We start from the raw sequence: 27,963 nt of genomic DNA, 5'->3' as shown, positions 1-27,963 counted from the left end.
CTTTGCGACCCCATGGACTGCAGCACGCCAGGCTTCCCTGTCCTTCACCAGCTCCTGGAGCTTGCTCAAAGTCATGTCCATTGAGTCGATGATGCCATCCAACCATTGATCCTCTGTCGTCCCCTCTCCTCCCATCTTCAATCTTTCCCAGCATCAGGGTCTTTTCAAATGAGTCAGCTCTTCACATCAGGTGGCCAAAGTATTGGAGTTTCAGCTTCAACATCAGTCCTTCCAATGAATATTCTGGGCTGATCTCCTTTAGGATAGACTGATTGGAGCTCCTTGCAGTCCAAGGGGCTCTCAAGAGTCTTCTCCAACACCACAGTTCAAAAGCATCAATTCTTTGGCTCTCAGCTTTCTTTATAGTCCAACTCTCACATGCCTACATGACCACTGGAAAAACCATGGCTTTGACTATACGAACCATTGGTGGGCAAAGTAATGTCTCTGCTCTTTGGTATGCTGTCTAGGTTTGTCATAGCTTTTCTTCCAAGGAGCAAGCGTCTTTTAATTTCATGACTGCAGTCACCATTTGCAGTGATTTTGGAGCTTAAGAAAATAAAGTCGGTTACTGTTGCCATTGTTTCCCTGTCTGTTTGCCCATGAAGTGATGGGACCAAATGCCATGATCTTAGTTTTCTGAATGTTGAGTTACTTTTTCACTCTCCTCTTTCACCTTCATCAAGAGGCTCTTTAGATCATCTTCAGTTTCTGCCATAAGGGTGGTGTCATCTGCATATCTGAGGTTATTGATATTTCTCCTGGCAATCTTGATTCCAGCTTGTGCTTCATCCAGCCCAGCATTTGGCATGGTGTGCTCTGCATATAAATTAAATAAGCCGGGTGGCAATACACAGCCTTGGAATATACTCCTTTCCCAATTTGGAACCAGTCTGTTGTTCCATGTCCGATTCTAACTGTTGCCTTTTGACCTGTATACAGGTTTCTCAGGAGGCAGGTCAGGAAGTCTGGTAGCCCCATCTCTTTAAGAGTTTTCCACAGTTTGTTGTGATCCATACAGTCAAAGGCTTTAGCGTAATCAATAAAGCATGAGTGAGTGAAGTTGCTCAGTCATGTCTGACTCTTTGCAACCCTGTGGGCTGTAGCCTACCAGTCTCCTCTGTCCATGGGAATCTCCAGGCAAAAATACTGAGTGGGTTGCCATTTCCTTCTCTTGTAAGCATAAGTAGATGTTTTTCTGGAATTCTCTTGCTTTTTCTATGATTCAGGAGATGTTGACAATTTGATCTCCAGCTTGAATATCTGGAAGTTCTTGGTTCACATACTGTTGAAGCCTAGCTTGGAGAATTTTGAGCATTACTTTGCTAGCGTGTGTGATGAGTGCAATTGTACAACAGTTTGAGCATTCTTTGGCATTGCCTTTCTTAGGGATTGGAATGAAAACTGACCTTTTCCAGTCCTGTGGCCACTGCTGAGTTTTCCAAATTTGCTGGCATATTGAGTGCAGCACTTTCACAGCATCATCTTTTAGAATTTGAATAGCTCAGCCCAAATTCCATCGTCTCCACTAGCTTGCTTTGTAGTAATGCTTCCTCAGGCCCACTTGACTTGCATTCCAGGCTGTCCGACTCTGGGTGAGTGGTGATACGATCATTGTCATTGGAGTCATTAAGATCTTTCTTGTACGGTTCTTCCGTGTGTTCTAGGAGGCGCGCTTGCTGGGCCCCTGGTCCCAAGATGGAAGCTGCAAGGCTGTCTCTTCATCCTCTCAGGCTGGGTGCTCGCAGTAGCCTGGTGGCCCCTCCTGCCTCAATTCCCCCCTCCCTCCCAGGGTGTGTAAGCGCCCTCCTCCTGGTCGGGGCTCCCCCCCCAGGCCAGAAGGTTTTGGTAGATCTCTGTGTTATTTCCCCCTAATGTCTCTGGTACCAGCGCTTCCTGCTGACAGGCCCTCTGGAAGCTCCCTCACAGACCAGTGTTCTGTGGGAGACGGGGGATTAGGTTAACTTCTTTTTTTTTTTAAATACATGAATATGCTTTAAGACAGAGTACATGGAGTAAAACTGCCTAATTTTTACATGTAAGCAAAATAAATATTATTATCCATGCTAATGCTGAATAATATAATTTTTAAATGAGATTAATTTGCTCCTATTCAAATTGACTATAAGCCTCAAAGACATGAGATGATATCAAGCTTTCTGTCTCAAAACTTTTCAAAAGAGCATAAGTATGGAACTGGAATATGGAACATTTTCTTATGAGAAAATGTCAACAGATTCACTTATTCAGAGTATCTGCTTTTAACACAGCAGAGTACTTTATCTCTGTGGTGCAAGTCTCTGGCCCCCTCAGTATGACATATGCTACTCTCCTCTGCCTGACACCCAGGATACCTCCTTGTCAGCGCTTGGGAAGCAGGAAAGAAACTGCAGACGCCTCCAAATAAACAAGGTCAGAGAAAACCTCCAAGGTTTACTTCTCACCGACACTGGCAGCTAATCTCAGCCATCATTCACTAGCTCTGCAGTGTCGGAAGAGGTTAACTTCTGAGTGCTCTCCATTTCAGTATCTCTAATGAGTCATCTTATTACCATATATTCAGTTTTTGTCATGAAATATACTCCTGAAAGTGAAGAAAGTGAAAGTGTTAGTTGCTCAGTCACGTCCGACTCACTGCAATCCCGAGGACTGTAGCCCGCCAGGCTTCTCTGTCCATGGAATTCTCTGTAAAAATACTGGAGTGGGCAGCCATTCCCTCTCCAGGTGATCTTCCTAACCCAGGGATCGTGCCCGGGTCTCCCACTTTTTAGGTAGATTCTCTACCGTCTGAGCCACCAGGTATGCCTGGATTACACTTCCAAACAGTGCTAATCATGATGAAGCAGTATAGGACTGGGGGTTATTAATAATGATTTTAGATAATTATGAATTATCTAAATAATGAAATTAGATAATTGCCGAAATATTGAGTTGGCCAGAAAGTTTGCTCTTGTTTTTATGTAACATCTTATGGAAAAACCCAAATGAACTTTATGGCCAACCAATATATTTACATTTCCTAGAATAAAAACATTATTGCTTCATCTGAGCTACCTGCCACCTTCCTATGCTTCCTTTTCTTGTATAAGCTCCTTTTAAAAAGTCCTTCCCTCATAAGTTAACAGGTATAGTAAGGCAGCATAGTGTAACTTTTTTGCTTAGGGTATGAGCAGGTTGAAATTTACTTAATTTTAAAAATGCCCAGCTCTTTCTGTGTCTGGGATTTTCCTTACTAAACTTTTTGACACTTCTTGGTGAAAAGAAATACTTCTTTTATTTTATTTCTAACCATTTATCTCTGATCCAAGAAAGTGTGTGAAAACCTTTTAAATAAGGAACATTCCCTAAGTAGGCAGCATGTGTGAATAACAGAAAACAGGTAAAAACAAAACAAAAAGATGATAATGAGGGAAGAGTGCCACAGGGAAAGCAGGGCGTGTGTGACCAGCGCTGAGGGTGCCATCCTGCTGGCGTCCGAGGCGCCTTGCTTGTTGTGGCCAGTGCTGAGGGTGCCATCCTGCTGGCGTCCGAGGCGCGTTGCTTGTTGGTGTGGAGCCAGGCCTGTGGCTCAGACCCCGGGTCCCCAGCCCTGGCTGGAGGAGGGTCTGCCCTGGGCGGAGCCGGGCTGAGAGGACGTGCTGTCTGCCCGCCACAGGCCCCGGTGCTCAGAACAGTAAGCTGGGTCCTTGTTCGTCTGTGGGGAAGGCTGAGTTCTCTTCTCATGTAGAAACGAGACTGGAAGAGTGGAGCTCACTGCTGTGTTAGGAGAAGGCAGGGTTTTGGCTCTGCCCCCACAGCATGGTGGACAAGGGACTGAGGCCCGATACGTCCCAGGAGCTGGGGGTGATTTCCATCCAGGTGACCAGAGCCATACCTCTGTTTCTTCTTCGTCTATAAATCAATATCCTGTGTTTTATGGAGAAAAACAGGTACCAAAGCCACGACCACCGAGCCAGAGGCTAGGACTGTGGGCGTGGCTGCTCTGTCGGCGGCCGTGAGCTGACGGTGCTGTGGAGCTGCAGTCAGCAGTGGGCGCAGGCGTGGACGCTGCGAGTGGCGCCTGGGTTTGCAGCAGAGGTGTGGTCTTGCTGTCTGCACTGGGTGAGTCTGAGACCAGTGCCCCGTCCTCTGTCTCAGGACAGCCATCAGAGCAGGGTGGGTGAGACCCGGTGAGGGGCCTGGCGTGTGCAGCTGGAGGAGGAAGCGTGTGGCAGCAGTCGGCCTGGCTGCATGCACATGCGACCGGAGACCCAGACGACACTCAGAGTGACTCGGTCACTTAGGACCGGTTTGGACCAGTAGGTGGAAATTGCAAGGAGACAGACTTTGGGAAACTGAAGAAAAAGCGTTCTGAGGTCTGCCTAGACCAGACAGACTCGCCTCTGGACACGGCTCTGATCAGCGGGAGTGCTCAGGGCAGAGCTGGAGGCAGGGCGGGAGCGCCTGTGGGGACAGAGCCCGAGGGGGGCAGGTGGGCGGGCTGACCGGCAGCTCACCAGCCTCTGAAGTCTTCCTCTCAGTAGCAGCCGGGGCCTGGGGACCCAGATGACTGGGACACAGCACGTGCATTCCAGAAGCTCCAGGTTGTGCTATTGATCTGTAGAGCGCAGCAGGAGCATGCACACGCGTCAGGCCACGTCAGCTGCAGAAGTCTGGGTTGTGATGGTGATTTGCCAGCAGTTTGGCAAACTTTGAGTACCGCCTTGTGGTTGAGCTGCTGGGCGCTACCTGGGGTGATGGTCAGACTGCCCATTCCTAAGGCCCCTGCCGCGCAGTGGGGGAGACCCACATGTTAACAGGTAATTCCGTGGTAGAGTAAGTCCTGAAACAGAAGTGAGTATCCTTCTGATTTTTTATTGTCAGTGTATAGGAGTGTAAGAGATTTGTGTATTAATTTTGTGTTCTGCGACTTTACTGTGTTCATTGATTAGTGCTAGTAATTTTGTGGTGGCATCTTTAGGGTTTTTTATGTAAAGAATCATGTCATCTGTAAAGTTTTTACTTCTTTTCCAATCTGGATTCCTTTTATTTATTTCTTTTTTTTCTCTGACTGCTGTGGCTAGGACTTCCAAAAGTATGTTGACTAATAGTGGCAGAGTGGGCACCCTTGTCTTGTTCCTGATTCTAGATGAAATGCTTTTTTTTTCATCATTGAGAATAGTATTTTCTATGGGTTTATCATATCTGGCCTTTATTATGTTGATGTATGTTCCATCTGTGCTTACTTTTGGGCTTCCCTTGTAGCTCAGTTGGTAAAGAATCTGCCTGCAGATGCAGGAGACCCAGGTTTGATTCCTGGGTTGGGAAGATCCCCTGGAGAAGGAAATGGCAACCCATTCCAGTATTCTGGCCTGGAGAACCCCATGGACAGAGGAGCCTGGTGGGCTACAGTCCATGGGATCTCAAGAGTCAGACACAACTGAGCCACCACCACCATGCTTTCTCGAGAGTTTTTATCATAAATGGGTGGTGAATTTTGTCAACAGCTTTCTCTGAATCTATTGAGATGATCATTTGGTTTTTATCTTTAAATCTGTTAATATTTTGTATCACATTGATTTGCATGTATTGAAGAATCCTGGAGTCCCTGGGATAAAGTCCACTTGATCATGGTATATGATCCTTTTAATGTTCTGTTGGATTCTGTTAGTTACAATTTTGTTGAGGATTTTTGCATCTATGTTCATTAGTGATACTGGCCTATAACTTTGTTTTTTTGTGGTATATTTGTCTGATTTTGATACCATAGAGTGAGTTTGGGAGTTTTCCTTCCTCTGCAATTTTCTGGAAGAGTTTGAGCCGGATAGGTGCTAGCTCTTCTCTAAATTTTGGTAGAATTCACCTGTGAGGCCATCTGGTCCTGGTCTTTTATTTATTGGAAGATTTTTTTACTACAGTTTTGATTTCCATGTTTGTAATTGGTCTGTTCATATTTTCTGTTTCTTCCTGGTTCCATTTTGGACAGTTATACTTTTCTAAGAGTTTGTCCATTTCTTTCAGATTCTCCATGTTATTGGCATGTAGTTGCTCATAGTAGTCTCTTAGAATCTTTTGTATTTCTGTTCTCTGTTGTAACTTTTTCATTTCTAATTTTATTCATTTGCGTCTTCTCCCTTTTTTTCTTGATGAGCCTTGCTGTTTGTCAATTTTGTTTATCTTCTCAAAGCACCAGCTTTTAGTTTTATTCATCTTTGCTATAGTCTCCTTTATGTCTTTTTCATTTCTTTCTGCTCTGATCTTTATAATGTCTTTCTTCTACTAACTTTGGGGGTTTTTTTTTGTTCTCTTTGTAGTTGCTATAGGTGTAAGGTTAGGTTACTTGCTTGATGTATCTCTTGTTTCTTGGGGTGGGCTTGTGCTGCTATAAACTGCCTTCCCACCCCTGCTTTTGCTGCCTCCCACAGGTTTGAGTCATCGTGTTTTCACGTCATTTGTTTCTAAGCATATTTTGATTTCCTTTTTGATTATTTTAGTGATCTGTTGGTTATTTAGAAGCATAGTTTAACCTCCATGTGTTTGTTTTTTTATAGTTTTTTCCCCTCTGTTACTGATATCTAATCTCAGAGCATTGTCAGGAAAGATGCTTGAAATGATTTCACTTTTTAAAAATTTACTAATGTTTGATTTATGGCCCAGGATGTGATCTCTCCTGGAGAATGTTCTGTGTGCACTTGAGAAAAAAAGTAAAATCTAGGAAGATGGTACTGATGATGCCATTTACAGGGCAGCAAAGGAGACGCAGACATATGACCCTGAGAGAGGGAGAGGGTGGGAGGGCGTGAGAGTGCGGCGCTGAGCGTGGAGACCACCGTGTGTGGAATGGACAGCAGGGGGAGCTGCTCTGTGGTGCAGAGAGCCCAGAGCGTGTGCTTGTGGCCGCCTGGAGGGTTGGGAGGGGAGGGGGGTGCACGGGAGGTCTCAGAGGGAGGGGACACATGTGAGCCTGTGGCCGGTTCACGCGGGTACATGGCACACACCATCACAGTGCTGTAAAGTAATCGTTCTCCAGTTAAAAGTAAACTGAAGATATAAAAGGCAGCGACTATCTGACAGTGTGGTGGCCGTCACACTGTGGAGCCGCTCGGCTCGGCCTGGGTGTTAGTGACACCCAGGTCATAGGGAGCAGCTGAGACCCTCTGCAGCCAGTTGTGGGCGGTGAGGTGCGTGGGCTGGAGATGGGACCCCTGCAAGTCACTTTCACTAACAAGACACTCTGAAAACTTGTCTTGAATGAATACATTCCAGGAGGATAACAACTTTTTTTTTTTTTTTTTAGTCTGTTTATTTAAAATACACTCTTTAGTACAGCAGTTAATTCACTGTCTACATATGCCGGAAGAATTGCAATGTGTTTGTCATTGGAGGAGCATTGCTGTTACAGATCTCTTAGAAATTCGGGCTCTAGACCTTCCTGAGTAGATGTCTTTCCCTCTTATAGAGCAAACGTAGAAAGAAAGACTTTACATATGCAAAAGACTTTTATATATAAAATATGTATACGTATACAAAATGTAGTATGTAGAGTGTATTTGAAAGAGTATACATATTCTTTGTGAATTCCACTTAACCAGTTCGTATTGCCAGGTCGCTAAAAGAAAGAGCAAAGATGCAAAAACATGATGGCTCGGATTTTTCATGGCTTCCAGTTTATGCATTTGGAGGCCATAGCATTTCTTCTGTGCGAGTTGTATGCCATGGGCAGTCTGCTGGATGCCTGGCGCCCCTCAGAGGTGACCTTTGATTTGCCACAGGAGTTACTGGTGCAGGCGTCTGAGGATGTGCTTGCCACCTGCGTGCGCCACCTTTCCGACATCATCCTGAAGGAGGACGGGCCGGGCCGGATGAGAGAAGACCTGATGGTGAGTGGCTGCCGTCCCCCCACCCTCCTCCTCCCGCGCCGGCAGGGCTGTGAGTGCCTCTGTGGTGTGTATGCAGCACCGTGAACAGGAGAAGGTGTTCCTAGCCTGGTGCTTACTCTTCTTTTCTAGAATTTTTTACTGGTGACCTATTCATTTTCTTCTCACTTACTACCTGGGGGAAATGATGGCAAATGCTTCTCCCAGTTGGGTCCTGTGAGATTCCTGATCCAATAGGGAGAACACAGTGTGTGTTGTGAGCTCAGAAGTAACAGGTGAGAAGAGAGTACTCTTGCTTCTTTGGGCTTGAGTTTGATGTTTTTTAAGATTGTCTACTGTGTCTGCTGAGTGGTTTGAACATCAGACTATAGAACAGTTCCCAGGTCACATGTGAAACAAGAAGAGATGTTTGAAAGCTGGAGAAATTCCTGCCCCAGGAGCAGTGAGAGTGTGTGACATGCACCCGCTTTAGAAATTGTATCTTGAAGAAGTGCCTTTGAGTCTTTGCACACGGGGCCTATTTTCTCATCCAAGTGGCTGGCTGTCAGCAAAACATTGGTGATTCTGGTTCTGGCATCTGACACTGTCCAGTAAGGGCCTTTCAGGCTAGGTTATCACTCAGCTGAAACTGGCCATTTTCCTCATCTGTTTGTGCAGCTCCTGTTCCCCCCTGATCAGTTCAGTTCCCCCTCGCACTTGAAGCTGGGGGTCGATGGTTATGTTTGGATATTTTGGAGGAGAAGAACCTTTGTGCTGAGACATCAATACGCTCCCAGTTCAGTAATTAGAATTATCCTAATCAATAGGAACCCTGGTGTTTTGGGTCAGAGGCCACAGTGTGTAGAGTGGCCGAGACCCAGGGCTTCTCTGGAGGGTCTTTCTCTGTTGATAGGTCTGGGATTCCCTACCCAGTCTAAGAAAAACGTGTAATATGACCAGGGAGTTTGCCTTAGTAAGACTTTTTTTCCTGTTCAATATGTCACCAAAATCTACCCTTCAGTCAAAATATATGGAGAAGTTTTCCGTATATATATTATTTACTTCACTCTTATTTAAATATAATTCAAATATTCCATCAGTCCACTGAGATACAGTATGTTCAGGTCTCTCTAAGCACACATATCATTATTAGCTTTCTTACTCTAAAAGGTCTTTATTTAACATTTTACTGTTTAGTTAATATCACCCTTGTATTTTTATGATTGAATAATTAAAACAGTGTTGCTTAAGTATTACGCTGAACATCCTCAATAAAGACACAGTAATGGTGCCTTGAGGTTTTAGTGAGTTCCAGGAGGAATCTTACTAGTAAGCTAACCAGGAGGACGATTTGAAAGTGCATTTAAAGTGTGTAGCAGGCTCTATGCTCCCTCGTCCTGCACGACCCTTCTGAGGAGGCAGAGTGCTGTCCCAGGGTGCAGGGCTGTGCGTCGGAGACGATGCAGACAGCAAAGGATTCGGTCACGTAGACACATGGTGATAGCGTGGTAAGCTTTGACGACATTCTTGATTTTTAGCATACTTTTGTGTATTTGTCAAACATATTTGTTGTCTACATTGACATGAAAGAATGCCTGATGTTGAAATTTAGAACTGCGACCTTCAACCTAGTGTGATTGGTAAGTGTGGGAGAAACGCAAGCATGAAGCCCTGTGACCATAACAATACTTGGAAAAGAAAGTCATCCAGAAAAACAAGGATGGTGTCTTGTGGGTGGCGGGATTGTGAGTCGGCTGCTCCGTGTTCCTGTTTGCTCAGGAGCACCGAGCTCATCCCTGTTATCACAGTGTACCTGCTGGCCAGCGCCCCTTTGACTTGCAGGAGTATCTGGAGGGAGATGATACAACTATGTGGTCACCCTAGTTTAGGCAGTGGCTGAGTTTTTCCAATGGCCGTGTCTTGTTTCGGAGGAAAAAGACAATTGTTTAATTAACAGGACAAAAAGAGAACTCCGCTGACACCGCCTTCATCCCGCTCGAGTTTGTTTTCCTTTGCCGCACTCTTACTGCAGAACCCATTCTCTTTGCAGGTGAAGTATGTTTTCACCTTAGGAGACGTCGCCCAGCTCTGTCCAGCCAGAGTGGACCAGAGGACCACCCTCCTGATTCTGTCTATCCTGGCCGCGTCTCCCAGCAGAGAGCCTCGTAAGGCCCTTGACGCGCCCCATGCCCTCTGCCCAGGGCCGGCCTGGCCCTGAGTGGTGCAGTAAGCCCCCCACCCCCTCGCCAGGGCCGGCCTCGCCTTGAGTGGTACAGAAAGCCCACCTCCCCTCCCTCCCCAGGGCCGGCCTGGCCCTGAGCGGTGCAGTAAGCACCCCTCACCTTCCCTCCCCGGGGCCTCGTCCTGAGCAGTGGTGCAGTAAGCCCCCCATCCCCTCCCCAAGGCTGGCCTCGCCCTGAGCGGTACAGTAAGCCCACCTCCCTTCCCTCCTGCAGGGCCCCAGGCACCCCCGGGCAGCAGTGTGGCCCTGGCCTCCCAGCCCCTCTCCCAGGTCCAGGGCGTGGTCATGCCCTCGGTGGTCAGAGCACATGCCGTCATCACCCTGGGTGAGTGAGGAGTCTTACTGGAGTCTCCAGTAAGCCAGTGATGTGAACCTGGCGGGCGCAGCCCTGCAGGGCCCTCACCGTCAGCACACGGGGCTCCCGTGGAGCTGTTACACTGTCTGTCCATCAGAGTTTCTAAAATCTCAGAGCTAAATAAGAGCAAAGTGTTCTCCAGGCCAAAAAAAAAAAGGTGCAGACACAAAACTCAGCAGCATCCTTTCCTCTCCTGACTGAATGAGAAGTGAAGGGAAGGACACAATCATGTTTGCCTAGCTCAGGTTTCAAGTTCATTACGAAACTTTTTACTTATATTGATTATGTGTATAATCAATAAGTATCATCAGTTACATTTTATTGGTTATTTTCCAGGTAAGTCGAAAACTCTAAAATTCATATGTTGACCTTAGAAGAAGGCATTTGTACTGCCATAGATGAGTATCTCAGTGTGTCTGTCTCGTGTAACCTGGGGGTGGGGAGTGTATGTATTTTGAGCATCTTAATATTTAGTATGGGTCTGTCTGCCTTTGGCTTCTTTGTTTGTGATTGTTGATGTGATGTTTTAACTGTAACTAAATAAAATCCCTGGAAAGATCTAGCTGGAGAACCTGTGAGGCAGTGAATGAGAGTAGAGTTGGGGTCTGTCTCTCGGGGACAGGGAAGCTGTGCTTACAGCACGACGACCTCGCAAAGGAGAGCGTCCCCGTCCTGGTGCGGGAGCTGGAGGTAGGCATAGACGGGAACGTCCTCAACAACATTGTCATCGTCCTGTGTGACCTCTGCGTCCGCTACACGGCCCTGGTGGACAAATACATCCCCACCATCTGCACGTGTCTGAAGGACCCGAACCCGTTCGTCCGGAAGCAGGCGCTGCTCCTGCTCACGGGCCTCCTGCAGGTGTGCGTCGGGGCGGCCTGCCAGCGGCGGCCCCTGGTTGGGGTGGGGGGGGGCGGGGGCGGGGTCTGAGCAGCGGAATAAGTGTGCGTCCTCCTCCTCTCTGCAGGAGGACTTTGTGAGGTGGAAGGGCTGCCTGTTCTTCCGTTTCGTCATCACGGTCGTGGACCCGAACCCAGAGGTCGCCAGGTGAGCCTCCTGCCTCGAACCAGGCAGCCGAGCGATAGGCCTAGTTTCTGGAAAGTTCTCTTTAAAATTGCTTTGGATTTGTGTCGTGTGGGATTTAGTGAGGTTTTGGCAGTTGCTAGATAATCAGTCAACTCTTAAAGTACTGAACTGCACAACAAAGCTTTAGTTTTCATGTAAGTTTAAGAACAAAAGCACCGTTGTCCTGGTGGCCTCAGGAGAAGCCCAGCCCCAAGCACACCTGCTGACGCTGCCCCTCCCAAGCAGAGGCGTGAGAGCAGGGCGAGCCGTGGCCACGCTGGCTGCTGGAGCAGAAGCTGTGCCCACAGCGTGACTTACAGTCGACTTCTAGTCCAGTAGCATAGGCTTCAGACTTTCCTCTAAGTGCAGAAACTAAGGAGGGCGTTCTAGGAGTTAAGACAGAATTGCTCAGTGTGGAATGAGAGTGTACAGTTCACAGGGCTCCTTGGAGATGGGTATTTCCTGAGTATTAGAAGGAAAGAGAGTTGCCTTGCCACTTGTTCATTCTTGTCCTTCTGGAATTTTCTTAAAGATTTCTTTTCAAGGGGTTGAGGAATGATCTCACAGAATTTGCTAACCTCAGTTGTGTTACATGAATAATGCTGTTTAAAGCAAGTCTGTAATTGGAAAATAGAGTGTTGAATGAATGGCAGGAGCTCCCACAGTTCAAAAGCGGTCTTTACAAATTCATTAACTCTAAATAGCATATAATAATGGGTCCCTCTGGTTCTAAATGGTCTTCCCTGGTTGCTCAGACAGTAAAGTATCAGCCTGAAATGCAGGAGACCCAGTTTGATGCCTGGGTCAGGAAGATCCCCTGGAGAAGTGAATGGCTACTCACTCCAGTATTTTTGCCTGGAGGATCCCATGGACAGAGGAGCCTGGCGGACTACAGTCCACGGGGTCATAAAGAGTTGGACAGGACTGAGCAACTAACACTTTCACTTTTACTTGTTCTAAATATCGTCACCAGTGGTTACTCTGGGCTCCATGGAAGAATTTCTGTTCGGTCTCCTTTGCGTATGTTTCTGCAAGGAGGAGCATTTACCTGACAAGCTGGGAGAAGGCTGGCGTGCTGATCAGCATGTCTAGAGCCATGTCGGAGGCTGAGGCTCCTGCGCTTCCTTTCTCTCTGCGTAAGTGGGGAAGGTGTTGGGCCGCTGCGCGGTGCCCTCTCACCTTCTCCGGCCAGGCCAGCCCCAGGCCCCGTGTGCCGTGGGGGCCCAGGAGCAGAGAGGGGCGCAGTGCACCGGCCCCTCCCATGTGCATTACAGCCTCGATGGCTGTGCGGAGCATGCAGTGATGAAGTCACAAGCCAGAGGGACACTAGAGGACAGGCAGGTGTCTCTGCAGAGTGCCTCTCGCCCATTTTAGCCCTGCCTTCTGAGTTGGTTTGAACCACGGCAAAATGTGGAGCGTGATTTGAAGAGCTTTGAAAAGCTAAATTAACCTGTCCATCTACTTTTAGGCCAAAGGTCAGGCCTATCTGCTTCCTTTATACATGTTAATTTTTCCATATGTGTCTGCTAGGACAGATCTTCACAAGAGACTGTAGCGGCAGAACCCTGTGAATTTACTTTTGGTCTAGGTGGATTTCCTGACGATTCCAGCATTAGCAAAATTGTATGACTGTTTTTAAATCAGTTTTTATTGGAGTATAGTTGATTGACAATGTTGTGTTTCTGCTGTACAGCAAAGCGACTCCGTTGATTGTACGTGTGTCCACTCTCTTTTAGACTCTTTCCCACACAGGCCATTAAAGAGCACGCAGCGTGTTCCCCGCGCTACCAGCAGGCCCTTGTTTTGTACATAGTGGTGTGTGTGTCAGTCCCGGTTCAGTTCAGTTGCTCGGGCGTGTCCGACTCTTTGCGACCCCATGGACTGCAGCACGCCAGGCATCCCCCTCCATCACCAGCTCCCGGAGTTTACTCAAACTCATGTCCACTGAGTTGGTGATGCCATCCAACCGTCTCATTCTCTGTCATCCCCTTCTCCTCCCGCCTTCAGTCTTTTCCTGATCCAGCATCAGGGTCTTTTCCAATGTCAATCCCAACCTCCCAATTTATCCCTCCCCTCCTTTCCCCCTTGGTAGCCATAAGTTTGTTTTCTCCATCTGTGGCTCTTCTTTTTGTAAATCAGTTCATTTGTAGCACTTTTTAGACTCCACCTGTGAGTGGTATCGTGGTGTTTGTCTTTGTGTCTGGCTCCCTCACTGGTGTGACAGTCTCCGGGTCCGTCCATGTTGTTGCACGTGGCATTATTCCCTCCTCCTGGCTGAGTAATATTCCGTAGTATACATGCACCGCGTTATCTGTATCTGTTCCTCTGCTGTAATATTCCATAGTATATATGCACCGCATTACCTTTATCTGTTCCTCTGCTGATGGGCATTTAAGTCACTTCTGTGTCCCAGCTGCTGTGCCCAGTACTACAGTGAACACTGGGGTGCATGTGTCTTTTCAGATTGTGGTTTCCTTGCGTGACATTTTGGATTGGTCGTAAAATATAAACCCCCAGTGTGGAGGCTACAAGCTTGTATGAGATGTACCCTGTCTGCCCACCAGGTGAGCCCTGCAGACAGCAGTCAGGATGATGGCCAGGCAACAGGTCGGCTTTCTCAGGGGGCAGGGCAGATGCTGCAGCTCTGCAGGAAGGCAGGGCTGGAAGGGGACTGCAGTGATGGGCCGGTGACGTAGAAAAGAAAGAAAAGCAGTGATTGCTCGATTTGGGAGAAAAGTGCTCCACTGAGGATCCGGAGGGCTCCGTGCAGGACAGGTGAAGGGACGAGGGAGTCAGAGAGCTGTCGGAACAATGGGCGGCTCATCGACCTCAGCGGAGGCTCCAGTGTTGTCACGGTGTCTGGGTCCCTGGAGTCGATGAAGCCGGGAGGACAGGAGGCTGTGTGGAACTGAAGGTGCTCTGAGAGACTGTCACAGGCTGGCCAGGCTCCTGGAGCAAGCCCCACAGCCTGGGCAGCTGATGAGCAGCAGATCCTGCCCCCTCCCTGCTTGGAGGTGGGAAGTCTGAGGTGGGCACCAGGAAAGCAGTTTCTAGGGAGCCAGACCCCCTCCCCCCCGTCTACATGGGCCCGCGTCCTCACGAGGAGGGAGGGAGGAGGAGGGACTCCAGGACCTTGTCTATAAGACGCTCACCCGTTCGCGAGAGCCTGGCCTTTGTGGGCCAGTCTCCTCCCAGATGTTCACCTCCTGATAGCACCCCCTTGAGGGCCTGGTTTCCAGCGCAGGAATTTGGGGAACACATACTGGTATGCATGCCCTAGCAGTGATGTTGGGGCTTGGAGTGGAGAAAATCAGGAAGCACTTAGCAAGCAGGTGAGGGTGAAACAGATACGTTCAGGAGTGGCCAGAGGAAAGGCTGAACCTGGTGACCCTAGGGGAGGACACGGGTTCTCCCCAGCAGCTGGCCCCCTCCCTTTCCCCCACGCCCTCCCAGCCACCTTTTGCTTCAGATCACTTTTGTCAACACATTCTGTGTGGTTTTGATAACATCTGCCCACCTGATGCGACACAGGCATCCTGGAGTCGGGGGTGTTCTTGTTTACTGGCATCCTTCCTGTCTCAGACGGCCTGAGGCCAAGGAGACACTCAGGGGACACTGGATGAGTCAGTGAGTGAAAATGATTGAGGCGGAGGGTGGGCCTCATTCCCTGGGTCCTTGAAGGACAGCCCGCTTGCTGAGAAGAGGAGGGACGGAATGGGGAGCGGTCAGCATGTTGTGGGAGCAGGACCACAGCGCACATGACAAGATACAGGCGGCAAAGCAGACCTGGGACGTGAGCTCAGGTGACAGCAGGGAGGGCTGAGAGGCAGGGCCATGGGTCCCGCTCACGGCCGTGGTCAGCATGGGCGGCGGTCAGCGCGGGGGCAGGGCTCCATCCCCATCATGGCGGTGGTCAGCGCGGGGCGGCAGCCAGTGCGGGGCAGGGGTCCAACCCCATCACGGCCACGGTCAGCACAGGGAGGGGATTCATCCCTATCTTGGCCGCGGTCAGCGTGGGGCAGGGGTCCATCCCCATCTGCTCACGGTGGCGGTCAGCGCGGGGCTGGGGTCCATCCCCATCTGCTCACGGTGGTGGTCAGTGCAGGGCAAAGGTCCATCCCGCTCACGGCCGCAGTCAGCGCGGGGCGGGGGTCCATCCCCATCTGCTCACAGTGGTGGTCAGTGCAGGGCGAAGGTCCATCCCGCTCACGGCCGAGGTCAGCACGGGGCAGGGCTCCATCCCCATCTGCTCACGGCTGGGGTCAGTGCGGGCCAGGGGTCCATCCCCGTCCCAGCCCAAGGGCGTCCAGGTCAGGACTCTGAGTCATCCATGTGGCCTCCACCAAGCGGATACCAGCTTCAGAGTACCATGTGTGTAGGAAGACATCTGAAAGAAGAGGGACGTGTGTGTTTTCTGCTTGATCTAAGAAGGAAGTGACCACGCTGCTTGCCCCTTGAGCCTGTCGGGCTGATGAAGCGGAGATTTGGATTCTTAGTGCTCCTCGGGATGACTGCCCTTCGCTCTGTTTTTCACACGAGGTGGTTCCGCTGTGTGACGTCTGCAGTGTCCCTGACTTGGTGGTGTGTTGTGCGTGGTCCCAGTTCAGGGTCCTGGGGGTGAGAAGGGCAGGAGAAGGGGCCGGCCCCCACGGGCACCATGGAGGACGCTGGTTTCGTGTGACTTTTCAGCTGACAGATGCCACACAGCCCCTCTTGGCGAGTTGGTCAGGCTGGTGAGCTATGTGTGTCCTCGTGCGCTCAAGGCGAGTCTCTCCCTGTGGGCCTGTCCGTGCGGCTGGGCGTCCTCCCTGCTCTGGACTTGCCCTCCACCTGTGTCCAGACCCCGCGTGTCGTTTACATTCCTGTGGAGTTGACTCGTTCAGCTGGTTAAGCCGGTGATTCCCCAGGGTGCTTGCCCGTGTGTCCCTGCCTGTACCTACTCTTGACCTAAAGCAAATGCACCAGCATCTGACGTTGAACATCTGAAAGTCCAAGTCGCTCAGTCTTGTCCTGCTCTGTGTGACCCCGTGGACTGCAGTCCGCCAGGCTCCTCTGTCCATGGGATTCTCCAGGCCAGAATACTGGAGTGGGTTGCCATGCCCTTCTCCAGGGGATCTTCCCGACCCAGGGATCTGACTCGAATTGGCAGGCCTCCTCCCCGGGGATTCCCCTGAGCAGATGGCGCTTTAGCAGTTGTGTGCTCGAGGGTGCATCCGGTGAACAGTCCGAGGTCGCCGTTGGCAGCAGGTCACTGCCCTGTTGAGGTCTCTGAGTGGCCATCTCTGACTGGCTGCGGTGTGAGCTCTGAGCAGACTGACCACGTCCTGAGCCTGGAGGAGAGCTGCCGGGAGGGCTGTCGGGGGTCTTGTGCATCCCACGGCCAAGAGCAGCGCGTTCAGACTTGTCCCCCGTCCTTCCCCTGGGGGACGGGCTCCTGGCAGCCGGAGATTGCAGTCAGCTCAAGGTGTGAGGAAATGTGGGTCTGGTGGGGCACTGAGTCAGAGCCAGCCCACGCCTGGGTTGGCCCGGCCTGGACGCCCGCCCTGTCCTCGAGCATCTGCTCGGGGGGCTGTGGGTGCTGCCCTGTGGCCCTTTGCCGCCTGGGTTGAGCGGTGGCCGCCTGTGGACGGTCCTGTCTGCCCACTCGTGGGTTTCGTGTTGGTCCTCAGGAGAGTTCAGGCTGAGGCAGGAGGCCTCGGGTGGTCATGGCCGGCAGGTCCACCTGAAGGGGCAGCTTAGGGGGCTCCTGCGTGACAGGTGTGGCTGACTGACGGTGGGTGGTGAGCTTGCAAGCACAGCTGGGGAGCCTGGGTTCACAGGGCAGGCCCGGCCCCGGAGCCGCGTGTGCCGGAGAGCCGGTGCCCCCCATCGTGGCCTCTGCGGGAAGGCTCCTGGGGGCCTGCGAGGCGTCCGCGGCGTCACCCGGCCCCGTCCCTTCTCCGCAGCACCGGGGAGGTCTGCCTGGTGCATCTGCTCCTGAAGAGGAACCCGACCATATTCTACCAGCACTTCATTGAATGCATCTTCCATTTCACCGGCTATGAGAAGCACGAAAGTTTCAATAGGTTCCCCCAGTCAGACAGGTCAGTGCCGAGGCGGGGGTGGTGCGGAGGGCCCGGGGGCAGCATCACCACCAGGCACGGCGGCCCCTGGCGGGTGGCCCAGGGGAGAGAGGGCGTCCAGCCTCGCCGAGGGGCTGTGCTGAGACGGTCCTGCTCTGTCCCAGAGAGAAGCGGCTCTTCTCCCTGAAGGGGGGTAAGAACAGGGAGAGAAGGATGAGGATATACAAGTTCCTCTTGGAACACTTCACGGACGAGCAGCGGTTCAACATCACTTCCAGAATCTTCGAAAACGTCCTGGGTAGGACCGGGCAGAGGGGGGATAAAGTGTGTGGAGGGAACTGCTGAGTAGCTGGGGGCCCAGCCGCCCTGCAGCCCAGGGGCCCCGGTGTCCTCGGCCGTCGGCCCGACATCCCGACCCCGAAGCCTTCGGCCGTTGGCCTGACGTCCTGACCCCGGCACCCTCTGCCGTCTGCCTGACATCCCAATCCCGACGTCCCGACCCTGACACCCTCAGCCATCAGCATGACGTCCTGACCCCGACGCCCTCAGCCATCGGCCCAACGTCCTGACCCTGACGCCCTCGGCCCGACGTCCTGATCCCCACGCCCTCCGCCGTTGGCCCGATGTCCTGACCCTGGTGTCCTAGGCCATCGGCCCGACGTCCTGACCTGGACGTCCTAACCCCAATGCCCTCGGCTGTCGACCTGACATCCTGACCCCGACGCCCTCAGCCATCGGTCTGACGTCCTGACCCGGACGTCCTGACCCTGACGCCCTCGGCTGTCAACCCGACATCCTGATCCCGATGCCCTCCGCCGTTGGCCTGATGTCCTGACCCTGGTGTCCTAGGCCATCAGCCCGACATCCTAACCCTGGCGCCCTCTGCCATCCGCCTGACGTCCCAATCCTAACGTCCTGACCCCGTCGCCCTCAGCCATCAGCCCTGCCCTCAGGCCGGCAGGCCACTGCCCCCAATCCATGCCCAGCACCACCCGCCCTGACTGTGGGCAGCAGTTCTCAGGGTCTGCCTCTGCTTCCTCCAGCCTGCTTCGCTGACGGCGACCTGCCCCTGGACATGGAAGCCAGCGAGCTGCTCTCGGACACGTTTGAAGTGCTCAGCTCGAAGGAGATCAGGCTGCAGGTGCTCAGGGCCAGAGCAGACAGGGACCAGCTGGGGGAGGAGGAGGAGCTGGCCCCTGCCAGAGCGGCCCTGCAGGAGTCGCAGAAGAAGCTCCTCTCGCAGGTGAGTGTGTTGCTCCCAGAGGGCCGGATGCCCTGTCCCGGGCTCTCCTAAGGCCCCCTCCAGCCTCACCTGAACACCCACCCTGCTCGGGGCTCTTCTCTGCCTGCGCCTGTGGCTCCGGTGGCTCGCGTGTGCCTGGCCCTGGTGTTGTGTCTGTGCACGTTACACCCACTGACGATATCTTTAGTAAGTGGGTGGGAGGTCACCTGTCACCTTCTGGGTAAATTCTCGATGCCCATGTGCGCCCTGGCCCACAGCCCCCCGCCCTGCAGCCCACTGGCTCTGGGCTCCGAGGGGCCACGCCTCCACCTGCGGGGCCTCTCCCCACCCAGCCTTCCCTGTGCTGCTTGCCCAACCAGAGTCCCCCAGACACACACCCTGCCCTGCCCCTTCACTCCCGGGCACTCCCACGGCCCTCACACCTTGCCAGTCTCATGTCGTGACACACAGCCTGTCTGGAAGTAGCTGGAGGCGTGAGCTCTTGGCCCCGTTTCTGTCGCCTGGGAGGTTAGCCTGGTGCCAGTGCAGAGAAGGTATTGGATGGTGTTTGTGGAGTGAATGCGTTTAAGCCACTTTTTAAGGCTCTCCCTAACTTAGCCTCTACTCAGACTCATCTTTATTAAATTATTTTAGTCTTGGTCCTCCTGTTTCAAGAACTCTGGTAAGTCTTTAGAAATGAGTGGATTACAAGTAAATAACATATACTGCTGCTGCTGCTGCTAAGTCGCTTCAGTCGTGTCCGACTCTGTGTGACCCCGTACACGGCAGCCCACCAGGCTCCCCCGTCCCTGGGATTCTCCAGGCAAGAGTACTGGAGTGGGGTGCCATTGTCTTCATATATACTAGTGACTTTAAATGAGAAAAGAATGATCTTCAGGTTCTGAAGGACAGTCTGGCGTGCGTGGGCCAGTGCAGTGCGTTGTGTCTACTTCTCAGAGATTTGCCGCAGACATTTGTGCTTGGCGCTCATTCTTGGTAAAGGCAGTATGTGACTACCCGGCAGATCTTCCCCTGTGTGCAGAGATTCAGAGAGGGACCCACACCCTCTCCAGGCCCAGCCCCTCCCGTGCCACCCCACATGCAGGGACACGGGTGTGCTCGTGCGGCAGGGCCGAGCCCCCTCTCATCTCGTGGAGGAGCCCGGGGTGCAGCCGGGCTGTGTGATGGGCTCGTGGGAAGGCTGGGAGCTCGTTTTCAGTCCTTCATTCAGTTGACCCTTGAGCAGGCAGGGGGTGGGGGTGCCAGCTCCTTCCTTCCCACACAGGTGAGGCTCTGTACTTACAGACGGGGCTGGTCAAGGCTCTACTGTATTTCTAGTTCTTTCTTCTTGTTTAGGAATAAGACTAGTACGTGTCTGCCTCCTGCTTTACACCATTTTGCAGTGATGGTTTCCTAGTCTCCCCAGCTGAGGTAACTTCCTCTCCAGTCTTCAGAATGACACCAAAAATAAAAAGTAAACTTGACATCATGCTCGAGATGGGCCATGCAAGAACTAGGTGAAGGGAACACGTTTGTCTTTCAGAACTTCATGCATCTGAAACAGCCTTCTTTTGTTACCACAGGTTCAAAAGAGGAATTTAATAGAAATGATTATTCCAATTATCGCCTCCCTGAAGTCTGCCCTAGAAAAGAACAAGATCCCAGCTCTGCGAGAACTCATGCTCTACCTCAGGGTAAGAGGCCTCAGGCTGTGTGATTGCCCCCCGCCCCCCAGCCCCCACTGGTCACTCAGGACCCCACAGTCCTGACCATGGGTCCAGTGTGGCTTGGAGCAGGGCCCCAGGCTGGCCTTTGACTGGGAGAGAAGACCTCTGGTCCCCCAGAAGCTATCTCTGCCTTTCCCGGGGAGTTGGGTCTGTGTCCTTACTGACCGTTAGGTTCAGGTTTGAAGTTTCTCAGCTGCGGCCACAAACAGGCCCCCGTCTTGGTTCAGTCTGCATGGGGTGAAGTGGAGGTGCTCATCGCTGACGGGAGCTCACCCCCGGCTCTGTGTCTGGGTTCCAGTCGGGGGTGCTGCTCAGAGCAGCAGCCTTTCTGCCTCCTGGCCCTGGGCTCCCGAGGGGACACATGCAGACCAAGAGTGCACAGAAATGAGGTCTCAGACCTTCCTATAGAGTCTTTCAGTCATGCAGAAACACAGCATTTCCCCTTTTCGTTTATGCTGCTGTTTCCTTCCTCAAAAAATGCTCAGATTCCTTATTTCCCAAGAAGGGCTGTGGCAGGATTACATCGAATACAGTTTTCAAATACATCTTCATCCTACAGAAGTGAAGGTGGGAAAGGCTGAGTGTGGAGAAAATGAGGAGTTTAGGTCACTCACACTGTCCTTGCCCCGGTGAACCTCAGAAAGGAATAAAATCTTGGGTAGCCCCCTGAAACACACGCAGACAGGGAGACCTAGCGTCTGGGCACGCTCGAGCAGGGCTGTGCGCCCGGCTTTGTGTGGACCCTGTCGGAGCAGCCCCCGCGGTTCTCGCCTGCACCTGGGAGCCCCCTGGTTGCCCGAGGCCTGGGAGGGCTCCTCCCTAGTGGTTGGGCCAGGTAGATCTTCCCTGCCTCCAGTAGTTAGGAAAAGTGGCTTCTTCCTCACGGCACAGAGGCTGGGTCCCCACCTTCGACGTTAGCCCTGGTGTGCTCACAGCCTCTGTCACTTCATGAGGAGACGCACAGATGGCCCCAAGCCTCAGCTGCATCCTGAGAAAGCCGGTGTGGACAGCTCCCCGTGCCCAGTCTAGCCAGGATGCCGTGTGCTGCCCGCCTGCCAGCCTCCCGCTGGGATTCCTGAGACAGGTCCCACAGCCCTGCAGCCGCAGACAGTTCTGAGCCCTGATGGGGGCTGCTTCCAGCCAAAGTTCTAGGGGTCCATGGTGCCTCGCAGGTGTTCAGGAAGCTTCCAGGAGATCAGGCTCCTGTGGTCAGCACAGGTGCAGTTGGCACTTCCTGGGAGAGTGGCGTCAGGTTCGCTGGTGGGTCAATGGAGCGGAAACCGTCTGCTCTGAGCATGCGTCCTGCCATGTTCTAGTCGTGATCAGCTTGTGGGGAAGAGCCTGTGCACCGGCTCAGGGCGCTCAGGGATGCCGCGGTCCATTCTAGGAGGTGATGCAGGATTACGGAGATGAAGTCCAGGACTTCTTCACAGTTGACAAGCAGCTGGCCGCAGAACTCGAGTACGACATGAGGCGCTACCAGGAGCAGCTGGCTGAGCAGCAGCAGCCGGTGAGGCGGGCGGCCCCGGGCGCCGCGGGGCACAAAGCGGCCGGTGGGAGGCGGCCCTGCCCCCATCTGCCCAGTGTCACCCCGCACCCACCTTGGTGGCCTCCTGTCTCAGGGGGCACCGTCAGCGAGGGCCTTCCCTGTCACCCCTACCCTGCTGGAAAGTCACTGCATCCCAGTGGGGGAGGGAGGTGTGCCTCTTCCCAGACAGCGCTGACCGTGATGGGGTCCTGGCTCCTTTGGTGGCAGAGAGCGCAGTCTCCCCAAGCCCCTCCTTGGGGTGGCTGCTCCCCCGGAAGCCTGGACAGCCCCATGGGCTCTGTGCGAGGCAGTGCTGGGAGCCCGGGTCTGACATGGTTTTGAAGTGAGTTCCTCTGGGCCTCCGAAGTGCTGGGAGATGTGCTCTTTAATTCTTTTCTGTGACAGGTTCTGAGCTTGGAAACAATTCCAGCTCCTGCTTGCCGAGAAAAAGACCCTGTGGCTGCCGCCGCGGACCAGCCGTTCACGCCCAGGCCCCACGCTGCGCACACGGCCGCACCCCTGTCTCTGGTGCCCAAGGACAGGTGTGTGGCGCCGGCTCAGCTCGTTGCAGGGGCGGCCCCGGCACCCATGGGCGGGGACCAAGGAGCAGGAGGGCGCGTCCGCCTCCGTGCCTCACGGTGTCTTTGCGCCAACAGGCCCGTGTCGGCGAGCACCATGGACATCCTGAGTTCCGTCAAGAAGGTCGTCGAATCGCGCCGCTGGCACAGTAGCCGGACCACGGGTCCGCTGCCCTCGGACAGTCGTCCTGAGAGCCCTGGTGAGCCCCGTGTGCGCCCACTGGCGGCCCCGGAGCTCAGGAGACCTGGGCCCTCCCCTGTCCCCGTCAGGCACTTCTGTCTGTCGTCTAAACGAGCCACTGGGACAGGCCCGGGGTCGGAGGGTGTCCAGCGGCCCTGCTCACAGTGGACGGTCTGGAGGGCAGGGTGAGGCCAACGCAGCCGGCAGCGAGGGGCGAGAGGAGGGGGGCGTGCGCGCGGCTGGCAGCGAGGGGCGAGAGGAGGGGGGCGTGCGCGCGGCTGGCAGCGAGGGGCGAGAGGAGGGGGGCGTGCGCACGGCTGGCAGCAAGGGGCAAGAGGGCGGCGTGAGCGAGGCTGGCAGCGAGGGGCGTGAGGAGGAGGGTGTGAGCGCGGCTGGCAGCGAGGGGCGAGAGGAGTGGGGCATGAGCGCGGCTGGCAGCGAGGGGCGTGTGGAGGGGGGCGTGCGCGCGGCCCAGCAAGGGGCGAGAGGAGGACGGCGTGAGCGTGAGGAGGAGGGTGTGAGCGCGGCTGGCAGCGAGGGGCAGGCGAGAGGAGGGCGGGCGCGCCGCCAGCAGCGAGGGGCAGGAGGAGGGGGGAGGAGGGCATGCGTGCGGCCCAGGGAGGGGAGCGAGGAGGAGGGGGGCATGCGCGCGGCCGTCCCGGGTCTCCGCGCTGGGCAGGGAGGGGCCGGGGGCTCTCGTCGGCCTCGCTCGGGCCTTGGTGGCCATGGAGCAGGGCTAACCTGCCTGTCCCTGAAAACGTAGGTATTTTTCACCTTTCCGAAACCAGTCACGTCACAGTGAACATTGGAATGTAGTCTTGTATGTGTATGATCTTCAAGATTAATTCCCACGAGTATTTTTTAAACTTTTGATGGTGTAAGACCGTTGTTTCTTGTTCCTTTCACGAGAATTCCCACCTTGGCCCACGAGAGTCCACATCCTACAGAGAACCGGGTTCATAACATATCCCATTTTCTCTGCTGAGCTGTAGGCCAAAAATTTTAATTTCATTTGTTTGAATCCTAGTGAGAAAGGCCATGGTTTCTCATGCTCATCATTTGTGTGTATCTTTCTGATTACCTCTTTATAAAAACTTTATTTGGGACATTGAGTGTACTGTGTATCTTGCAAATGTTTTTTCTCCTTGGCATGTTTTGTTTCTGGGGCTGTTTGGGTTTTTGGAGAGGTAATGCTGTCCCCTTTCCTCCCAGTGCCCGTGCGGGTCTTGGAGCTGGAGTCCAGTGGAGCTGACCCGGAGTCCAGTGGAGCTGTTGACCTCGAAACAAAACGAGGGATCAGCACCCCTGAGCGTAAGTAGTCTGCGGGCACGAGCAAGTCTCCTGACTCTGCAGCGGGTACCGCGTGTGCAGGGGTCCCAGCACAGTTCCCTCATGCATGCCATGGGGCGTGTGGTCACACTGAATGCCCCTAAGTGACTGTGATGGTGCTGCTGACTGGGCACAGCTGACCGAGGCTCCTTCCAGGTGCTGCCAGTGGATGTGAGGGATTTTCAGCGCTAGATTTAATTGAACAAGGGGCAGTGGGATAGCAGGTCCCTCCTTGGTGGTGAGTCAGCTGCAGAGGCGCCGCCACCTGGCCATGCTGGGCTGTGCGAAGGGCTCCGAGCCCTGTCCGCGGTCCACACAGCAGCGGTGAGGGGCGGGAGGGGCTCCCAGGCCTGTGGCACCGCGGATGCACCAGCAGACCTGACCCCCGGCCAGGAAGGTCTCCCCAGACCTCAGTGGTCGCAGCACAGGGAGCACGTGGATCCTGGCCGTCTGGAGGGTGTGGTGAGAGCACAGCTAGTTGGGACGGGACAGGCGGGGCGTCCCCGGGCAGTAGCACCCGCTCTCAGGTGTGGCCCAGGCCGAGGAGCGCACAGGGCTCTGGACACAGACAGCCCTGGGCGGGGAGGGAGCCTCACCAGCGTACGACAGCGGGGGCTCCGTGTCCTCAGCACTCAGATTGTCCTGACCGAGCACCGAGTGAGGGCTTATCCCCAGTGACCTGCTTTAAACCCGGCAACTCCCCTGAGGGCGGTACCTATCTCCCCTCTAGAGAAAGAGGTTCTCAGTTTAGCTCGCGCTGGGATGCAAAGCCCAAGTTGGCCCAGGTGGGAGGGTGGGTGGCAGTGAGCAGGGGGCAGCCAGCAGGGCGGCATCTTCCAGGCGCCCAGGAGGAGCGGCAGGAGCAGGGGTCTTGAGGGGCTCTGAGTGCGGTGGGGCCTCGGGGGGGCCGGGGAGGAGCCGTGAGCGGCAGCACTCAGAAGGCCGTCAGGGCTGGGAACCCAGGGAGGGAGGCAGGCCCTGGCCCCACCGTGCGCCTGCTCTTGTTCAGCTTCTCCCCTGAAGGCCTTTGTTACCCTTCCACTGAACATTCCCCCTTCCAGAGACCATCCCAAATGTCACTTTTGGCTCGGAAATCAGCTACATCGTGTCACCGGGCCAGTCGCTTCCCCTCCAGAGCAGGAGCAGGAGGCGCGCCCCAGGAAGCCGGCGGGGCTCAAGAGCTGCAGGCCAGGGGGACAACGTTCTGTGTCTGTCACTGCCCGACATGCCGTAAGTCCCCAGTCCCTGCCCAGAACGGTCCCATCTGAGGGCTGGGGCCCCGCGTGACGTGTGCACTCCCCCACAGGCCCCCGCAGACTTCCCAGTGGAACGTGAAATCTCCCTCCAGAAGCGAGGACCGCAGCGCCTCCAGGAGGCCACGCCGCCAGGCCTCCAAGAAGAGGGCCAAGTGACCACCTCTCCCGGGAGTTCTCACCTGGAGCCCCGGGACCACCCACCTGTTCACCTCTGTGGCTGGTCATTACCTGGTTAAGAACTGTAACACGCCAGGGAAATGCCTTATGTATTTAATACGGACTTAAATATCCAAAAACATCCAGCTCATTCTAATAAACTCTATTCTGGTCCCAATCCAGAACGTTGTCTCTTAGAAGTCCTGCTTCTGTTAGCTGTTTTCCAGTTCCTTATAGTAAGGACACTGCTTCCTGTATCTGTTATCCAGACTGTAATATTTTTTCTATTGTTATTAAATTGCAAACTTTTTAAAGCTTCTTCCAATGCACAAAGGTTAAGCATGAGTCCAAGCTCCGAGTGTTTTTAGCACAGTGTTTTTATTGGTAGTCATTTAACTGACCAAGTGTTGGAGGAGAATAAAACCAGATCTCTCCTATTAGGGAAAAGGGACCCACACCTTTAAGTTTCAGGCCGTCTGCCTCCTCACAGCAGCGGTCTTGGCATAGACTGCAGTCCCTGCTAGGAGAACTCTGTTTCTTACCAGAGCGACAGGAGCAGTGCTTTATGTCCAGTCCCGGGGGTGTCCCTGCGGCGCAGAGGCCTTAGGTTCCAGGCCCACCTAACACTGGTGGGCGTGCGCTCTGTCCAGGAGCGAGCAGAGAGGAACAGGGTCGGCCCAGGGTTCATCCTGGATCTGCAGAAGCAAAAGCACAGGGTTTCTGTCCATGCTGCATGGGGAGTGCTGGTAGGTTGAGAGCGTCGAGGCTGTCCTAACCCCGGCTTCCCTGCTCATCTGTGTGAGCAGTTGTGTGTGCACATGTCTTCACAGCACACTCTGCATGTGTGCACGGCGGGGTCAGAGGGCAGCCCCCGAGGGATGCCCTCGCCCCCGTCCGGCGCTTCAGACCCAGGGCACACCTGACACGACGCAAGGAGGAGGCAAGTGAAGAGGCCCTGCTCCCACTTGTGTTTGTAAAGCTTTCACAAATGAGGTTTAACAGACACCGAGTGCAGGTGTGTTAGCACGAGTCTGCGGCACCCGGCTCAACTGCAGCCAAGGCCACAACAGCGGGTGTGCTGGCCTCCAAGCTCCAGCCACGTCTACATCGTAAAGTCTCACGAGGCTTCTTTTCTGTCTGCAGCGACCTCCCCGACGCATGTCACTGCCCTCTCCTCTGTCAGAGCTGGGGCACGGGCCGGAGGCTTTAGGGTCCATGAAGTCCACCTCATCACGGAGCTGCCCCCAAGACAGAGGGCACCTCTGTCCCCACTGAGCAGAGCTGAGGGGGAAGGGCCGTCTCAGGCTGTGCTTTCGAGTCACACACTCGGAGAAGACGCTCCCCCAGCACCATGAGGGGCTGCCCTCTGCTGCTGCCAGTCCTCGTGGCAGAGTGCCCACACGCTCAGGAAAGAAAGGTCACCGTTGTCTCGAGTGCTGAACTAAACACCAAAGCATACGAGGTGGCGACACTGAACGTAATGATGGCTGTGTCCTTCCCTGTGAGAGCCAGTGACACAGGCGTGAGGGCGCCTTCTGTGAAGCCGGGTGTGAGCACAGCAGCGCATCTGAGGCCAGGAGCGCCTGCTTGCAAGGAACAAAGGCCTCTGCAAGGCGTCCCTGATGCCCCTCGAAGCAGGCAGCATGTCGGGTGGCGAGAACTTCGTCAGTGTCAGGAAACTGCCCTGGACTTGGGCTCACGCTTCACCCCCGTCAGCTGGGCCACCGCCCAAGCCCCTCCTGCCACAGAGCAGCCTGCCGGGAGGTGAGGCGGAGCCTGCCCTGTCTCACTGCAGAGAGGGAACGGGGGTCACTGTCCTTAAGCAGATGGAAACGGGGTTGGCAGATTCGATTCAGAACTGCCTTTGCCCCTGGACGGTCTGATGAACCGCATGAGAAAGTAGAGGGCGTTTAGAGGCCAGAGAGCAGGCTGCTGTGTTTTCTGAGTCAGAGCCACAGAGCTCGGAACTGGGGAAGCCAGGCCGAGGGGCCACACAGAGGACCTTTCCCCTCCCAGCCCCCTTGGCACTACCCAGGCGGACCCACGTGGTGTGTGAACCACACGGGCAGGGCTGGTCCGCCCTTGCCAGCGTCGGGCATCAGGTGGGCCGGGGCGGGCCAGCTGACCTGGGCACTCGGGAGCCCGCCACTCTGAGTGGGCCTTAGAAGGCAGCCGATGACTGCAGGGCCTGGTGGGCAGGAGGGAGCCTGACACCACCCACTCCGCGCAGCGTGCTCGCTCGCTCGGGAATGGCAGCGAGACCTGCGGACCAGATCCCTCTGGAGCACGCACATCTCTCTCCTGGGACCTGCTGGGTTTTGGGGGGACATCACCTTCCCTGCTGGTGACAGAGGTCTCCAGGCCTCCTCTCCTCCTCACCTGTCCTGACGTCATTAACTGTCCAGCTCCCCTGGGTTCTTGCAGCTG

At 54.2% G+C, this 27,963-nt stretch overlaps 1 protein-coding gene across 3 annotated transcripts in view; it reads left to right on the top strand.

Moving 5' to 3' along the window:
• NCAPD3 (non-SMC condensin II complex subunit D3) overlaps positions 1–25,875 on the top strand; it is a 60,439-nt gene extending 34,564 nt beyond the window's left edge. For 2 of the 3 annotated variants that reach the window (XM_024975201.2, XM_005216598.5), the window contains 15 exons: positions 7,752–7,859; positions 9,886–10,000; positions 10,292–10,402; positions 11,055–11,293; positions 11,400–11,479; positions 17,443–17,580; positions 17,724–17,857; positions 18,603–18,802; positions 20,365–20,475; positions 21,896–22,018; positions 22,442–22,578; positions 22,693–22,814; positions 24,008–24,106; positions 25,186–25,354; positions 25,431–25,875. In XM_024975201.2, coding sequence (XP_024830969.1) covers positions 7,752–7,859; positions 9,886–10,000; positions 10,292–10,402; positions 11,055–11,293; positions 11,400–11,479; positions 17,443–17,580; positions 17,724–17,857; positions 18,603–18,802; positions 20,365–20,475; positions 21,896–22,018; positions 22,442–22,578; positions 22,693–22,814; positions 24,008–24,106; positions 25,186–25,354; positions 25,431–25,536 — 1,992 coding nt within the window. In that variant the 3' untranslated portion in view covers positions 25,537–25,875. The remainder of the gene's footprint in view (positions 1–7,751; positions 7,860–9,885; positions 10,001–10,291; positions 10,403–11,054; positions 11,294–11,399; positions 11,480–17,442; positions 17,581–17,723; positions 17,858–18,602; positions 18,803–20,364; positions 20,476–21,895; positions 22,019–22,441; positions 22,579–22,692; positions 22,815–24,007; positions 24,107–25,185; positions 25,355–25,430) is intronic. The other variant, NM_001193113.1, reaches the window with a different exon arrangement.
• The last annotated feature ends 2,088 nt before the right edge of the window (positions 25,876–27,963 follow it).

This window comes from Bos taurus, chromosome 15, assembly GCF_002263795.3.
Source record: "Bos taurus isolate L1 Dominette 01449 registration number 42190680 breed Hereford chromosome 15, ARS-UCD2.0, whole genome shotgun sequence".
In the NCBI taxonomy this organism is placed as follows: Eukaryota; Metazoa; Chordata; class Mammalia; order Artiodactyla; family Bovidae; genus Bos; species Bos taurus.
This window is presented reverse-complemented; position numbering and strand designations above follow the sequence as displayed.